This window comes from Maylandia zebra, linkage group LG14 (assembly GCF_041146795.1).
Source record: "Maylandia zebra isolate NMK-2024a linkage group LG14, Mzebra_GT3a, whole genome shotgun sequence".
In the NCBI taxonomy this organism is placed as follows: domain Eukaryota; kingdom Metazoa; phylum Chordata; class Actinopteri; order Cichliformes; family Cichlidae; genus Maylandia; species Maylandia zebra.
The window spans coordinates 16563121-16580778 of NC_135180.1; the positions used below are offsets into that span (position 1 = coordinate 16563121).

General features: G+C 40.5%; 1 protein-coding gene across 10 annotated transcripts in view; it reads right to left on the reverse strand.

The window, feature by feature from the left end:
- Positions 1 to 17658, reverse strand: part of kirrel3b (kirre like nephrin family adhesion molecule 3b) — a 171574-nt gene that overhangs the window by 12717 nt on the left and 141199 nt on the right. For all 10 annotated transcript variants that reach the window (XM_076892344.1, XM_076892347.1, XM_076892345.1 and 7 more), the window contains 4 exons: positions 15913 to 16018; positions 8976 to 9124; positions 8691 to 8818; positions 8090 to 8216 (listed from right to left, as the gene is read on the reverse strand). In XM_076892344.1, the coding sequence (XP_076748459.1) occupies positions 8090 to 8216; positions 8691 to 8818; positions 8976 to 9124; positions 15913 to 16018 (510 nt within the window). The remainder of the gene's footprint in view (positions 1 to 8089; positions 8217 to 8690; positions 8819 to 8975; positions 9125 to 15912; positions 16019 to 17658) is intronic.

The window sequence follows — 17658 nt, forward strand, 5'->3', positions numbered from 1 at the left end:
CAATTCCATCACTCATGTGATATTTCCCCCTCCTTTTGCCCTGAACTCACAGTGAGTAAAATTGGTAGAAAGGCAAGGTACCGAGCCTATGTTTTACACTTACAGTGTGATATTTAAAGACTAAATCAACCTGTGGAGGGAATATATGTTTGTTTCAAGCACGCCATACACATTAATTTCCACATAAATTCTTTTACAGTAAACTAAGAGTAGTATGATGGCAGCTGGTAATAGCTTCTTTCACAAATTCAAACCTTCATAATGCTGTTTGAATGTGAGGTGCTGATAACACTTTTCTCTCCTCTTAATTAGCTGCTCCCACCTTCAGTCTGATATTTCAAATTTGAATATCTTCAAAAGACAGAAATCCAACCTGACTGAAATAACGGGGCATGTCTGAGAAAAAAAAAATCACATTCACTAAAATCATCATCCTTGACTTTAATCATGTTACTGGGGGAAAAAATTCCCAACATCCCTGAAATTCTTTGAATTAATTTCACTTTATAGTCCTCTATAGTACTTTATTTATTTTTATAGTGAATTTTCTTTTCATAGAGTGGACATAATTCACTTAAAACCCCCCAAAACAAAACAGCAAAAAATAAACATGATCACATCATTACAAACTGCATAATTGCTTACATCCACCTCTGCTTCCTTGCTTTTAAAAGCTGGGTTATTACAGAGATGCTTCTGCATAAATAGCACTGGTAAAGGCTTCCATCCTTTATATTTGATTTAAAAAAAAAAAAAGCTTTTAAAAAGCTGTTAAAATCAAGCGTTTTGTGACTCTCTTGTGATGGCTAAGGTTAAAAACATGGGTTTGAGTTTGAGGGTGTGGCAAGTGAGGTAGCTTCTTGATTAGTGAGACAACTCACATCCCCGCCGACTTCCCTCAAACTCCCGCTCTCAGCCATCTCTCTGACGATACATAATTGCAGTTTATTACCTGTCTCTTATTAAAATGAATTAGCATTTTAATGAGACTTTGCCAGATGGTGTCTTGGTATGCTACTGGAGGATGCTGGAAGGCTGCTACTGCTGCACGCTGAATGATGCAGACACTTTAAGAAAAATGGATTGAGAGCTGCTCCTCTTCTTTCACTGCTTTGCCAACATGGAATGATAGTATGAATGCGGGATGTGTGTTTCACAGTCATAATAAGGGGGTTTATATGCATGATCTATATGTACTAACCTGTTATTACAAGATGGAAATAAGTATGTGGTTAGCATGGACTCCAACTGTCAACGCACAGCAAGATCAATTGCTTGCAGGCTGCAAAAGGGTGGTGGTAGTGACTGGGGAGGATCTATTCTATGGATCAGAGCTGCAAATGAGAATTATAATTAGATAGCTTTATCTCACTGGCTCAGCCGGGGCTGAAAGTATGTGGGTGTGTGTGTGTGTGTGTGTGTGTGTATGCCAGAGCGTGTGCGTAAAAAAACGTGTTTGCTGCTTGCACTGTGAGATCAGAGCAAAAACACGCTAGTAGCTGAGAGGTGGGTGGCACTACAACATCAATGGTAGCAGCAGGGGAGGTAATCAAAATGTTGGGCACAATGTTTCACTCATTCATTTGAGGAGGTGTTAACTCTAGAGTGGACATTGCAATCTGATTACACAATGTCGGTGTGGGTGTCAAAATGCCAGGGCTTCCATTTCCTTCCAAAACTGAGGCATCCGCTTTGAACAACAGCTTGACATTTCCTCTCTACCTCAGCGCAGCTCTTCTGATTTCTCTGTTTTCTTTTGTGATGAAAGAGAGCACAAACAGCTGCAGGGCAAGTGAAACAGAGGAAAACTATCTGATATGGTCACTGATGGCTGATGATTCCCCACTGGAGGGAGCCTGTCTATATTTTCCAGCTGTCGCGAAGTCAGCTCTTATAGACATTATGCGAAGAAGTCATACTTGTAAGAGCTGCGTCACACACTGCAGTGTGACAACACAGAAGACAGTAATCAGACACGGTTGTGAAGAGAAAGTGACTATATTGTTATATATTGACTAAATATTGTTATTAAGCTGGTTATTACTGGGAGTGACTGTGCTTAGAATAATCCTTCTGCTGTTCCACCTCCAACTGCACTATATCATAGTGTAGTGCAGTGTAGGAAAGATAGGTCACAAATGATTTCATCTTCATCCCTGATTGGCTGAGGTAACCATCATATGTAACTTCTGCTGAAATACAAATTTTCCTGGCCTGAATCATCTGACAGCTTCACCACATTAGCCTGCCCTGCTTGAATACATCTTTACGACAGGGACCAGACTGTATATTCTCCTTTCTATTCCTGCATGCAGCATGATCTATACTGTCTCCACACTCTGCTGTGAACACACATTTACAGTAATAACTCAGCATCACCACCACAGGCCACGGGCGCTTGTTTTATTTTCTGGCTACAAACAGTGCATTAACGACAACTGCAACTACAATCAGTATGCGCTAAGAGAATCTTTAAACATCAACATAAAAAATCTGGTTCAGCCTAAAAAAACACCCCCAAAACAGATTACAATTCTACACTCGAGAGCATCTTGCTTGCCTTGTGCACATAAGCATTTATTTTGAATGAAAACAACAATCTTGAAACGATCAGTCAACAGTAACACTTACTGTTCTTATGGAAAACACTTTTGAAGAGTGAAAAAACACGTCAAGAATGAGGATGGGATTGTTTGACGATGCATCTTATTTGTACTGAATGGACACACAGTGAAGGAAACGAGCACTCCACGACGCTGACAAAGACCTAGTTTTTCTTTACGGTTTTAACCTAAAGTTACCGTCGATGGCTTTGTTGAAGTAATTTTAAAAGTCATCGTCCTAATAAGTTTATAATCTGGCACAACCACATCAGCTCCAGCTATCACATGGGCACACACACACTTTCAGTACATACACTGCTAACAATTTCAGCAAACTGTGAGTTGCAGCAGGACGTGAGTACTGCGCTGATCGTTTAATTGAAAAGTGTTTCAAAGAGTTCTGACGCTTAATTTATCTAACCGCAGCTGTTTTTAATAGGTTTATAACATTATTTGAACAAATGATCACTTAACCTGAAACAGCTTTAATGTGAATTAAAATTCAACTTTCAACTTGCCTATGCAAGTTCCACTTTCCATCCACCCATCCTATGGAGCTGAGAAGAAGAAGGACAAGAGAAAGACTACAGGGAAGATTCACAGAGGTGGTGAACAAGTTTTTCTCTTCCTTCTACACTGGCTGCTTTTTCACTCATTTTCAGTCCAGTCCTTGTACCTGACCATTTTAAGAGCAATGTTATTTTGTTTGATGATGAAGCCACCTATCGTCATCATCAAATTGAATCATTCAAGCATAAGAAATGTACCTAAATGTACCTAACTCAAGGGATGAACCAGTTATGTGGTTCACATAACAGATAACTTAGCCAAGAACCGATTTTAAATGGTATCTTTAGGTAAACTGTTATTAAGAGCCGGTTGCAAATACACATCATATGTTCTCATTTCTTTAATTAAATCCATTAAAAATGCCAAAGATAAAATAGTATTTTTGGACCAACAAGATTATTGTGCTCCAGCTGAAAGCCTGGTATAGCTCCACATTTTGTATGTTTCTGTACTGAATGCAAGGTGTCCTTAAAAAGAGCTGTGAAAACCAGAAAAGTAGAGAACAACAGAAGAAGTGGCAAGTCTAAAAAGCAGATGAACAGTATCTGAAAGACGTATCCTTAAGAAATAGGAAAGAAAATAAAGCAAAGACCTGCCACAGAACCTGGGAAATGCACCTGCTCCTTCATTTAATCCATCAACTGTTCACTGAAGCCTCATCAAAAATGGTCTCAGTGGCTGTCAAGAAGCCATTCTTAAGGAAATGAAACGGGGAGAAAAGGCTGAAGTAAGCCAAATTACACAAGTGACAGCATGTTTTATGGTTTGATGAACTTTTGGTTCGAATCATCAACAATATGTACAGAAGACATCGAAAGAAAGGTCTCTACACGAATCTGTTAAACACAGCTGAGCCTCTGTCAGGGTATGGGGCTGCATGTCAAACAGTGAAATTGGGGATCTTGTTAAAATTGATTTTATTCTTCATTTTTAGAATGACAAACAAACTGCCAATTCATTAAAACACTCTCAGTTGTGGATTGGCCTCCCCAAAGTCCGGACCTCAACGTTATTAAAGCAGAGAGGGATTATTTTGACAGAGAACATAAGAAAAGGCAGCAGAAGAGCCTTGAATGTCCATTAAGGAGCCTGGAGAACTATTCCTAAAGATTACTTAAGAAATGACAAGAAAGCTTTCCTAAGAGAGTTCAGGCTGCGCTGAAGAATAAAGATACCAAAAATTGACTTTCAAGATTACTGGCATTGTACAAACTCAGTTTTTGGACTGTAGGTTCTATTGGCAGTCATTTGCACGCGGGGTCTTGAGGAATCTTGAGGGGTCGGTCAAGACTTTTAGACAGTACTGTACCTTGAAAAGGTCACAAGTTTGTCACCACACTGACACAGAGACACATACAACCATTCCCACTCACATGAATCAACACTAATTACACACACGCATGTGTTTGGACTCTGAAAAGAGACCATAGAAATGGAGGAAACCCATGCAAACATGCAAGCTAAGCTATGTTTTTGCAATACAAGTAGGATAACGCAGATAAGTGTCCCAGTTTTTTACTCAGTACCAGAAACAACAAACTGATCCTAGTGACCAGCAGAAGACCTGACCAAATTAGTGCTCTCCATATAAAAAGTTAACTACTATAGAAAATAGATATTGCTGCACATTATATTCTAAAACAGGTCACATAGTTACTAAAAGCATTGCAAGATGGCCACAAGCAGTCAATAACCACACAATATAACCACACTTCCTTCCATTTGTTACTCTACTCCTATCCTTGCTTCTCACTTTACTGAATCTTCAGAGCAAGATGTCTTAACAATTGTCCCCTCCCTGCACATAATTGACACATTTGAGCTAGTGACTTCAAAACTGTTATGCTCTAAAAATCATAAAAGCCCGCAAGAACTAGCTTGAACTTTTGAATGAACATTCCTGCTTGTACAGTAAACCTCACAGTGAGGGTATAAAAGTTTTTTTCCCCCTAGATATGAAAAATAATGTCTGAGCTGAGCAGAGTGAGTGCACATCAGGGGTACACATAATGGGAAAAAAATGAGTTCAAAGTCTTGCAGGAAGACTTGCAGATCATATCTCGCCAAGCTTAAATGTAGCCGGTCAGATAAAATATGCCGCATCTTAAATGTTTTCCTCTTCGTTAACTTGCACTTTTCTTTCTTATGTGGTGTCACAGCTAGTTAAAAGAAGGTAGGAATGCTAATTAACTTGGCACATAAAGACTGTCTAGGAAGAGAAACGGCAGAAAAAAAAGATCTATAACAACCCATTGCTCTGTGGGATATTGAGGGATTCTCCGTCCCTCTCTCTCTCCCTCACTGTGGTAATGGGTTTTCTCTCCCTGGGCTGCCCAAGTACTGTATGTGTGTTGTTATACATATTAATAGCCCAAAGGCGCACACATGCCCACAAACACAAACACAGACCACACATATACGTGGATATATATTAATTAATATGTACTGCCTGAGTATATAGCACTTAAAAGTTAAGCTAAATCCTTTCAAGCATGTCAGATAAGTCACCTCCTTCCAGTTTCTGCAGAATGGTCAAAAATATCATGCAAATACTGTAACTACACACATGGACGTGTCTTCTACTCTTCCTCGTATTCCCATCTACCTGACGACCATGTATGAAAAGCTGAGGACTTATGTATTCTAAAAACGTTTGTCTAGAGTAAGCAATATGTATCCATTAGTGACTTAAACAGAAACTGCCTCCCCTGCTAGCTGTTTGATTATAATTAAATTACATTCTTCCCCAGGGAAAGCAAAATCCTCATGTCTATGTGGTATGCCACAGTGGGAGCCGGTGACACAAAGCGACAGAGGGAGAGACAGAGGGAATGACAAATTATAAACACATGTAATTTAAACGATGCCGTTAAGGAATCAGGAGATAACTGCAGGGAAAACAAACTGCAGAGAAACATTCGAATGTGCAGCAGACACTGTCGCATCATGAATACTGTAAACATTCACAGCATTGCTCCTTTTTTGGGGGGTTTATTTGTATATATATATATATTGTGGCCGTCTGTGCAAGACAAACAAACTAAACAAACAGAAAAAAAAGTTGTACAAAAATAGTGCTAATTCGTTCGTTTATTCATCGTGAGAACCGGCCGTGCGGCGCGTACGCTTTCATTGCTGTTCGATGGCAGGATGATAAGAGGGAAGGAGACCTTATGTATCAGCAGTCGAGTCGTTGTCGTGGGACAATCAAGGAACCTCGGGAGACAACTTGGCACACGCCACCTCTTCAACCACAGTGTTTGCGCTTTCGCGAGATTGACAATCTGATTCGCCTCAAGGTCTGGGTAAGAAATGACTCGGGATTTCTCGTGTGGTTTTGAAAAAGAGATGAATTTCAATTATTCAGAAAGGTAAAAAGGAAGGAGGCTTTGAATGTCAAATAACAATTCGGGCAAAGAGGTGGTGGGTAAGAAAAACAACAACAACAAAAAAAACAAGAGAGAGAGTGTGAGAGAGAGGAAGAGAGATGAAGAATATGAACAAATAAAAGACTAGAAGACATTGGAAACTTACTTGAATTAAGTCTGCAGGGACTGAATAAACATGCTATTTCAGCTTTGTTCCATGTTTCCCAGTGTGCTCTGAGTTGTGTTGTAATCTTTATTAAAACAATCCGTCTTCTTTCTCTCGTGGCAGCATTTTCACAAAGAACACAATCTCCACAGATGCATGAGCAGAAACGAGATGCATCAAGATACGCCAGCACACTGGATATGGTGGATTCTGTTTACATATTAAGGCTGCAGAAAAGATGCCAGTATATGTTCAAAAGGATGGGAGAGAAAAGAATTACACATGAATTTTCCTCTTCTCTGCCTTGATTCCAGCTGAATTCCTGGCTGAAAATGAGGGGGGTTCATTGCAGTTCATAGAAAGTCATGGTTCTGATCTTGTGCTGGAGGGAATACTGGTATCCCATTCTTTCTGATATGCAAAACTAGCGTCTGGATTTTGAAAAGAAAATCTTAAAACACACTGTTTGCTACTTGATGTATCTTCATCCCCAAATGAGCACCAGTGTTGCTTACAGGCAAACTCTTTTGTTAGCTTTCAAAATGTGCATTGACACACTGTGAGAATTAACTCAACATCATCTCGTTGCCGGCATTGTAAAGCTGGATTGTTTTGTTTGGGGTTTTTTCTTGTTTCTTTTTTCCCCCTTTGGTTTTGCACAGGTTTCTTTCAGATGGACAAGAGGGAAAATAAGAAACATGTAAATCCCACAACTAAGAACCTCTGCCACACCGAAGCATGCGCCATGAATATCAAGCACTGGTAATGAAGTCATTTGTTTGAGAGTTGCCAGGTCTCCCACCAAGGCTGGTATTCATTAGTCAGTCAGTGCCTCAGAAAACACAGCTTCCCTGTGACTCACGCAGAATATAATTAGCATTTAAGTACATTTCACCTGTTTATGAAACGTGCGCCAGATCGTGAAAACACAAAGTCTGTTTTTTTTTTTTTTCCTGTTTCATCAGCTGCCACAGTAATGATAGCTAACGAAACGAACTGGGTTTTTATCACGTTACCTTTGTTAGCAAAATTCATTTGCATGAGCATCATTTTATGGAACGCTCCTTTGCCGTGTATGCTGGTTTGTGTTTTGTTACTATGCTTGCCTGATAAAATTAGCTGTCTCTAAGAAACAGATACATTCAATGAAAAAGACTCGAGAAGAGAAATGCAGTTATATATTCTGTTGGAAGCTGCACAGAGGAAGATTTATATAAACTACAAAGGAAGCTGGATACAGAATCTTGTGACAAGTTGCTGTCTTCCTGCTGCCATTGACCTCAGACCTGAACACTCACACTTCTATTTGCATGCACTTCACAGCTTCGTGGAGGTGTATCAATACCCGTTTTTGTGTAAGACATGCAAATATTGCAGCTTACCATTGACGGTAAGAGAAACCTCCTTCTCCCCTGCTCCAACACGTGGCACGACGGCACGGCAAACGTATTTCCCAGCGTCCTCCTGTCTCACGGATTTCAGTGTCAGGAGGTTCTCGTTGCTAAGAACCTGCGGCAAAGAAGTCAAAGATCATCAAATGTAGCGACTCCAAAGTCACCTTTGCATTTGTGATGGCAGCAAAGCAGCGCTAACAGAAGAAAAAAAAAAAAAACAAGGCAGCACACGAACCATTTAATACCTTAAAGGTCACCTCTTCTCAATTATTAAAATCCAATTTAGGGTCTGAGCTCAGGCGAGTAAAGCTTTGGCCTTTAATGTTGACAAAAGAAAAGGTGGAATGAGACTGAATTTGAGGATCAAATCAATGGATCTCACTTGAGAGCAGGTCACCAGGAGGCTGGGACAAAAAAAATTAGGTCTAATGGAACTTTACAAACCACTGAGCTATGATAGAAAAAAATAACCCAAAGTACTTTGCAGAAACAAGTTCAGGAATAATTACAAGAAAGTTTGCTCTCGGCTGTATTATGTGATTATATAAGGTTTAAGTTAGCCTTTATCAATGCAAACTGAAATACTCACCACCCCAGAGCCTCTTTTCATCCACACGATGGTAAGAGAGGGATTTCCTGTCCAGGCACAGTTGAACACAGCATCAGATCCAAGGTCAACCTGCAAGGACTGAGGCTCTGCAGCCATGCGAGGGCCAACTATTGGGAAAAAAACAAAACAAGAAAAACATCCATAGATCCATAAATAAAGACCCGAGTTCTTTGAGCTCAGTGTCACAACATGTAACGCAGCAATGCATTATTCCGCTGCTGGCATTAAAGGAATGCATGTAGGATTACTGAAGGAGAAACTCACAGTAGACATCAACATTGCGACTGATGTTGGTGCTGCCGAGAGGGTTGGTAACCTCGCATGACACAGGCTCCGTAAAGAAGGAATGATCCACGATGACCTCGTATGTGTCCCCGGAGACCTCCTTAATTATACTTCCCCCTTTGGCCCACCTGGTGTTAGGATAGATGTCGGGACGGGTGTGAGGAAAATTAAGGAAAAGGAGAAAACACATTAAGACAGGTTTCTCACACCTTCTTGTGTCGGTGGTGTTCCTTTTGTGTAAATAAATCATCATTCTGGGGCTGGTTTTCTGTGCTGGCTTCAGCATATTTTTGTGGCAGCCCTCCATGCAGTGACAAGCTCCCTGGCAACTCGGAGCAGACAGCACGTTCCTCATTACGCCAGACAGAGAGTGCCAGAGCACTACAGAATGACAAGTGGTTAGCTCCTCCACCTTTGAAGACATTGCTTGACACGTACTGTATTAAACACAACAGCTGACGTTAATAAATTGGCATGGGATCGCATTAAAAAGCATCTGTTTGTGTTTGTGAATGATAGCCGGTGTGACGATGACACAGACCCCCCTCCCCCGACATGTTCAGGTGAGACTTTTATGATGTCACGGGCAGTGGCGTCTCACTCGGCGTGGCGCGGATGGCTCACTGCTGCCGCGACAGACAAGGTCCATTTATAAAAATGAAGCAAAGGCGCATGTGGATGTGCCGGATCGCTCTGGAAAAATTTAGACAGTGCTGTGGGGCATGCAATGCATCATGCACGCTGATATCTTCCACAGTAAATATGTGGCTGCATGCTGATGTGGCAAATGAAAACAATGACAGCGGCGCCAGTGCTTGTCTCCATTTTATATTCCTGCCAGTACCGAGAAGAGTTTTCATGGGATAGGGAACTCATTTGTTTTCCATGGCTAAGCTGGCCCCATGCTTGACTAAAAATCATTTAAATGAGAACAGATTACCTCATTCAATCAGTAAGTGAATTGAAGCAGAATTCTAATTGGGCTTCATGGGATTTTTTTTTCTTTCCCATGCTCGCTTATTTTAGGCAGTAGATCTTTTCCGAGCCGTGTTTTTGTGTGACAACAATACAGCTGAGAGCACTGCAACACCTGCGCTTCCAAAAATAATGAAATTAGGGCAGACAGGTGTTTTAGGCCTGTCTAATCAAGTAGTATTGATGTTTGCGAACTGGTCAGCTCGTGGGAGGATTACAACACACAAACGGAATATAACACAGTATGGCTGTAAATCTGCAAAGTCCAATCATTCGAGTAGCAGAGCATTACCCACAATGATACTTAGGATGTAGATTCTATACATTTCCAGATAAAAATAATGTGAAAACCATTATGTTAATGATGATGACTGCTGATGTTCCCATCATTCTGAATATGATTATTATTTTTTCAGCTGCTGTTTAGATGACTTGGATGATACAGATGTTGATGGCGAAGACGTTATTAATTACACTTGCGATGTTCTGGTAATCAGGATGAAGACAATAATAATGATGATTAGGATGATGACAATGATGATGTCGATGATGACACTGATTACTGAACAAAGAGCACGATGAAGGAGGATGAAGTACAGGAATTAGACTGGCAAACGGTTCCCAGTTTACTCTTGCTCTTGGAAGCAGCTACTGACAAAACCAAGCAGCAACTTCCAGCACTGAAGAAAAATGAAACTAAAGTGGGTCAAGTGGCTGGCCACTTGATGTTTGCTCCACGATTGAGTAAATCCCCATAGAACTTCATTTTAAACAGCAGAAAGAAATAAGTAACTAAGGCGGTAAGCCAGTCTTTCTAAAAACAGTTTGCGTACACTCATCATGTGGATGAATTTCATGGTAACTTTGGCCTTTTAATGATTGCTTTAAACTTTTCTCTTATCAGGTTGTAATAATAATATTAACAGCATATACCTTTAAAGATTTTCAAAGCTAGGATTGGGTGCATTATTTATTTCATTTATTAAATGATTTATTTTCTCTAATCCACACAGGGTAAAAAGTATGGTTTGACCCTTGGTTAATGTCCGTTAGCAAGTTGCACCTCGACCAGAAGCTTTTAGTAGCCATCAGCAAGCTTCTGGCATAATTCTGGCTGGATATTTCATCGCCCCTCTTGGCAGAATTGGTCGAGTTCATTTAACTTAGTTGGTTATTTGGCACACACCCTGCTTTTCAACATAGTCGCCAAATTTTCAAGGGTTGAGGTCATTAAATAAATTAAATTTTCTTTAATGTGTTCTTGAAATTCAGAAGAAAGCATGAAATTCAAGAGCAAAAAAGAGCATAAGAGGATAAAGTGCAACAGTTTAAGTAAATTTCACAAGTTATAAACCACGAAGATTATTTGATCCGAAAGCTTTGAAACAAGTAAAGTGACTCAGTAGATGGTTCATGACTGAAGATAAAGAGCAAAAACAACACAAACAGTGATGCTATGACATCTGCATTTACATAACACTATGCCACCGTTTCACTTTACCAGGGCATACTGTAGGAGTCGTAATGGGGTAAGCACAGATGTTCAGGCAGCCGGCTGCTCCCGAGTGGAGGCTGCGGCTGCCAGGTTTGGGAGCCTTTGACAGTGTTAGAGGGAGCAGAGACAGAACGCCGTCGTCCGCGGGGAGCATGGAAGCTCTGTTGGTGTGCTGGGCCTTGTCCAAGGCTCATGTCTAAACATAGCTGGAACAGGCTAACACAAACACCTGCATTCCCTTTGGGAGGTTAGAAGGGCCAGTGCGAGCTTACTCAGTAGCTGACTCACTTTACACTGCTGTGTTCTAGTCAGGGATTTGATTCAGACAAAGGGTGTGAATCCTGTGTGCCTGAGTGTCTCTGTGCATGGGCATGTGTCTACGTGTGAACGCGCAGGTTTGTACAATGTGTGCGTGTGTTTGTAATGTTCATGGGTGTGTAAGTTAATAGTGTTATACAGATAAAAGGTCTGCCGTTAATGGAAGCTGAGGGTGAAAGTGACGTGGAGTTGGGGGAGGGGGGTGTATTTGCTGAATGTGATTAAGGCAATAAAACAATAACAATTAAATTAGGCAGGTATCTGTGCCATCAGCATTGAGACTCACAGTAAATCAGGCCCTACAGTTATTATCAGCATGGTTAAGCACGGCACAGCGCCGTTCTATTCTGCCTTCCATGCATATTGAAAGTGATGACTACTCTCAGAAGAACGTAAAATAAATATGCAGGTTTAGTAATAGCGTAGAGCCATTTTGACATGGACATAAATTATAGAGCTATTTTTTGATCTACGGAGAAACCGAAGCAGGTTCTACAGATATCGATTTGACAAATAATAAAAGTGTTTTGTGGGTCCTTAAAAGTTTAGGATAACCTCAAAAAAGTTAGGAATATTTTAGACCAACCAACCTTTCCAAGGTGCAGTCAGGGACTTTTTTCCCCACACAATCTTTATTTGTCTAGCAGTTTACTCATTTAGATTTATGCCAAGCTTTAGGTGGGGGCTATTAAAACAGTTTAGTTTAGTCTGAGCTTTTTTACTTCCCTCACCTTGACTTGTATATTTGCAGAAATGGTGCACGATGGTGCGTTTGCAAATATGCTCTGAATTACAGAGACAATTCTTTTTGGCATTTTTGTACATAACATTTTTTCTTTTCTCTTATTTCAATGAGGATTATGATGAATGTAAAAATTTGCCATGTCCCAAGCTTGTATTGATTTTGGGTATGGTCACAGCAGCGTAAGCCATGCAAGCGATCCATCCAGCAGTAGCAACAACAACAGCGCTTAAGTGTTGGGAGGACTGGGATGTTATTTGTTACAGTGTCATGCAAAGGAATGGGTTTTGCAGTTGCTCTGTGCACAGCTATGCTGTATCGGCAGATGAGGGACCTGATTTGCTTTGTTTGTTATTCTTTCTCTTCTCTCTGGTGGCTTCTTGTTTGGATCCGAGAAAACCTTGTGTGCTAGCTGCGTGATTCTGATGTTTGCCAGTTATCTCTCCCAACCATTATAAACAGTAATGAAGATGTTCCAACCCACTCGTCTTCCCCTCCTGGAGTATGTTGATTCCCTGACTGCCAGCGGAAACACATGCCAGTTACTCTTATTTCACTCTTTTGAGCATTGCATTTATCTTCACTTCCAACAGTCTCCTTCTTTCCTCTTTGCTCTTGAACTGTGATCTGGCACAAGTTCATGCATTTCAGGTATGGAAATATGTCTTATTACCGTTGCTATGTTTAAGCACGAGAGGTTATGAACAGCAGAAGGCACCATTCCTTTGACTAGTGCCCCCACTATCTTGGGTCTGTGTCTCAGGAGTCTATTGAACTGGAGGATGGCAAAGTGGTGCAGTGCACACTGGGAATGGATGGCACTCCCGGGAATGGAAAAGAAACCATCCATCTAAGAACTCTTGTGTCCTTGTACTATATCTGATCTGGGGTAGACAGAGTGTATTAGTACTGAATAATGGCCCCACACTGCTTGACCAGCTTCCTGCTCTCCTCTGTGATATTGTTCTCTAGAGGGGAAATTTGTGAGGGTCTCTCCCTAGTCAAAGCCTATCAGGAAAGCGATATGATTCCCAAATTTTCTCAGTCTACCGTGACCTGAACGGCAACGGTCCATGGAAGTCCTAAAGTGCTTGTACAAATTGCAGATAAATCTGAATGAGGGACTATGAAACTGTGTAACTGTCAAAAAGAGTAAAATTTTAAATAATGGCAATTATTAGTCTGATTATGGTTTCTAAATCCCACTGTGGATTGTGCCAATAACAGTGGGGCGAGGAGAGAGAAAGGAAAAGAAATAATAAGATTTAAAAGAGGGTCTCTTTAGTCTCTTTTCTCTCAAGCTTTAAGCATAGCTTCCGAACCATTTTTCCTTTTTTAGTTTGTCAAACTAGAAGAAAAAGTTATCTCAACTGCCATTGAATTTTAGCTCTCGATACCCCGGGGAGAAGTCTGGCTCTCGCATTGATCCAGTCTTATAACAATAGAGGTGAAATCCCTTTTGCAGGTAAGATAGACGTTCTGTCTCTGCTGTGCACCTACACAATCAAATACAAACCTTGTTTTCCACAATATCACTGCCCTTCCTCCCCTTTTCTTTTTCAAAAGGGCAGGATCCATCAAAAGGCAACATCTCTGTTTTGCCACCTGTGAGTATGTTGTACATCCATTTCATTTCCCAGTACCATTACAAGATTCTGAGCCAGCCAATTCCCTTTGCTATCGATTTCACTCCATTTATTTTTTGCCGGGTTTTAAAAACCTCCCACACAGAAAACCATCTCTTGACAAATCACTTCAGTATTACACTTCTGGAAGGCTGTGCGAAGGCTTTATGAGAATAATTAATGTCCACTTCCTTGTGCCATTACAATTACTGATGTAAGAAAAAAAAAATAAACACAGGCTAACATGTACAACTGAGAACGAGCCAAGATTTAACAGACAAAGAGGGCAACTGCTGAGGAAAAGCAGTGCATTAGAAATTAATTGTTTCTGTTTTTACTTTGATATTAAACCTGCCAGGTTAGTTGAGTGGTTGTGTGTCCACCAACATATCGGTTAAAATAGATACTTGAATGAACTTTACCATTATTTTAATGCACTCTAATGTAATCTAGCGGCTTGATGATATTTTATCAATACTCTGTCTGGCAGTCTACTTAAAAAACAGAAAAAAGAAAAGATTTGTTTGTTTAGCTGAAGCATGAGATGTGTATGTCTGACAAATACACAGAACAGATTTGAAGTAAACACACAGTATACAGCCTTCTAAGCTTGTATAGTTGCAGTACAATAAAAAAAAACGGGAGGGGAAAATAAAAACCTCCAAACGCTTCTTATTTGAACAGCGGCTTCAAAAACGGTGAAATCCCATGACATTTTGGACATTTTTTGGCTCTTGGTACTTTAGATAAAATGAACTGAAAGGGATTTTTGTCAACAACCTTGACATAACAGCTGAAACTGAAAACATGTTCTGAAAACTGTCAGGAAACTTCCCGAAGATGAAAGAAAGCATATACGGGCCCCGGCGATGTTATCAGTCTTCAAGCCATTCAAGTGGTTTTCAGTGGCACCCTAATCTGTCCCTTTTGCTGCACCGGGCTGCTGAAGAACCTTTGCATTCTTGCACAGACACACAGATTTCCCCAATCTGCGGTCTTTGTCCCTTTTAAAGGCATCCAAATACACAAATATGTCTCTGCCCCACACCACTCAGAAGCACCCGTCACAATGCTTCACAGTGGTGACAACATAAGATAAGCTGGGATCTGTCTACAAGAACTTGCGTTTCTTTTTTAATTAGACTAATGTCTGCCTCGTGATGAAGAGTTTGCTCATTCTGACCTGTTAACTTCGCTCTTTATTCTGTTCTAATGTGATGATTTAACCGAGTGAGGCAGTAAAATTGCTACATCTTGTGACACATCTTGCTGTGACCCTCACAATAAAACACTGAATCCAAGCGCGATAATAATATCCAATCTTTCAAACATGTGACTCATTTAAAAATACAACGAAAATAAAAATTATGTACGAGCCCTGCACGAAAACACTACGAGACATTTCAAGTTCAAGGGAGGTGAACAGCTCTACAACAAAGCCCTGCACTGGTTTATTGCAGCTCAGTAAAACATGAAGGTTTCTAAGGTGTATCTTTTGGCGAAACGTTCCTTTTCGTCTCTTCATTTTAAAGTGTGGGCATATATAATGGTGTCATGACATCATAAGGAGCTGGCTGACAATGATGAATGTGATCAATAATGAAGCGTTAATTCTGACTCTGTGTGAAAATGTATCATCCGCTGGCAACGTCAATTAGAAAAGACGTCATTTAAAGTTTACCGTGGTGCGTTGTTCTTGTACACTATATTATCATGGTTTGAGCATTCATGACTTGTTTTCATACTCTTTAATGATCTCACCTGTAGTGTGTGACAGGAGGGTTGGCCTTTGCGGAGCAGTGGAATTTTACGAGGTTGCCCTCCAGAACAGGCTGAGGCTCCACCGAGAGATTTACAAGTGGGAGATCTATAAAAACATAGAGACACAAAGACAACCAATTACCGAACTGGCAGCCTCCTCAAACATGCTGCAGTGAACTGTAAACCTGAGACAAACACTTTGTTGTCAACACTGTTTGTGGCTGAAAAAGACTCAGCAAGAAAAGTGAAAATTATGTCTAATTTTGCAAAGGAGACAAAATACCCTTATAAATAGTGGGGGGAAACATGCAGCCTCAAAATACAAGACGACCCGCTCCACCCTGCTTTCCTTTAAGCTTGTTGGTGTGGCAGGTGCTGGAGAGGGGGTGTGGCTTGTTTTCCAATCATCAAGGCTGGCAATACCTGGTCTCACTGGACCGGTGCTCTGCAGATATCCTTAGAGCGTAGCTGCTATGTGGCTCCCCAAGGCACCGTTTTGGATTATGGTTTGCTTTCTTGCACTAGCATGCAACACTGCATACACCATTTCATCACTCAGGCGCTCACTTACACCACTCATCACACTGGCCACACACACCATAGTTAGTTTAAGACTGTTCTTTGTTTCATTAATTTAAAACAAACAAGCTTTTAATTGGCTTCTGTGGGAATCTGCCTTTTTGTCCTGGCTGTGCAGTCGGGTTCATGACAACAAGGACTAATTAATTTTATTTAGAAAGACCCAGATTTGCCCAAAAACTGATTTAGCTGTGCAGGGTTGACAAAATGCTAGAATTTCAAACTGAAAACTGAAACCCAACAACAAAAAAAACCCCCAACAACCCCCCCCCCCCACCCCAAAAAAAACAAAACAAAAAAAAAAACACCTGACACGGTGTTTGATACTACAATTAAAAAAAAATTCAAAAATACTTAAATACTTAAAAATAAAGTACAATAACATCAGTGACAACAGTGTTTTCAAGCGGTATGATATACTGTAAAACATTTATAAAATGAAATAAACATGGTAAAACATATACATGTATGTGTGAGTATTACATATACTGTTGTATAAAAAGAAATACAGCAGTTTGAGGTAGTTCTATGCTTGGCGACATATTTTTGTTGTTAAACAGATGTGGCTTGTAAGGTTGGCTGCCACTGTTTCTGTCTAGTTGCTGGTAGACTTTTCTTTGCGTCACTCTGGGACTTTACCAGAAACTGAACCTTTTTTAGATTTTAGATTTTGAATTTTAGATTATTAACATTCAGACAGTCAGGGCCAGCGCTGCTTGCTGCTTAGCTCCCATGTCAACATTAATATTTTATTATTAGCCACAGCTGCTAGCTACTTAAGCTGCATACAAAGAGGAAGTGATTCTCATCAATGTGGGAACCCCAAACCAATGGAAAATGAACGACAATCTCTGGGTGAAATAATCACTGGAAGTTTCCCCTAATTCCAGGCGAGCGAGTGCAGTGACTACAAATACGAGTGCAGAATACCACTGACTGAAAAAAACGACCTCGTAGCAAATATGTTACGACATAACTTAGGACACCAGAGCCTGTTTGTCGGGGTTATGTTTGCTGTAAAACTCTTGGTCAATGAGCAAACTGCTACCCTAACCCTACCCTTCTCTCACTACCCCACCGCTAACCATAACTTAAATCAGACTGTACTTATGGTTAGGGTGTTGACAATGCTAACCATAAGTAAAATGCTCCAAAATAAAAACTACA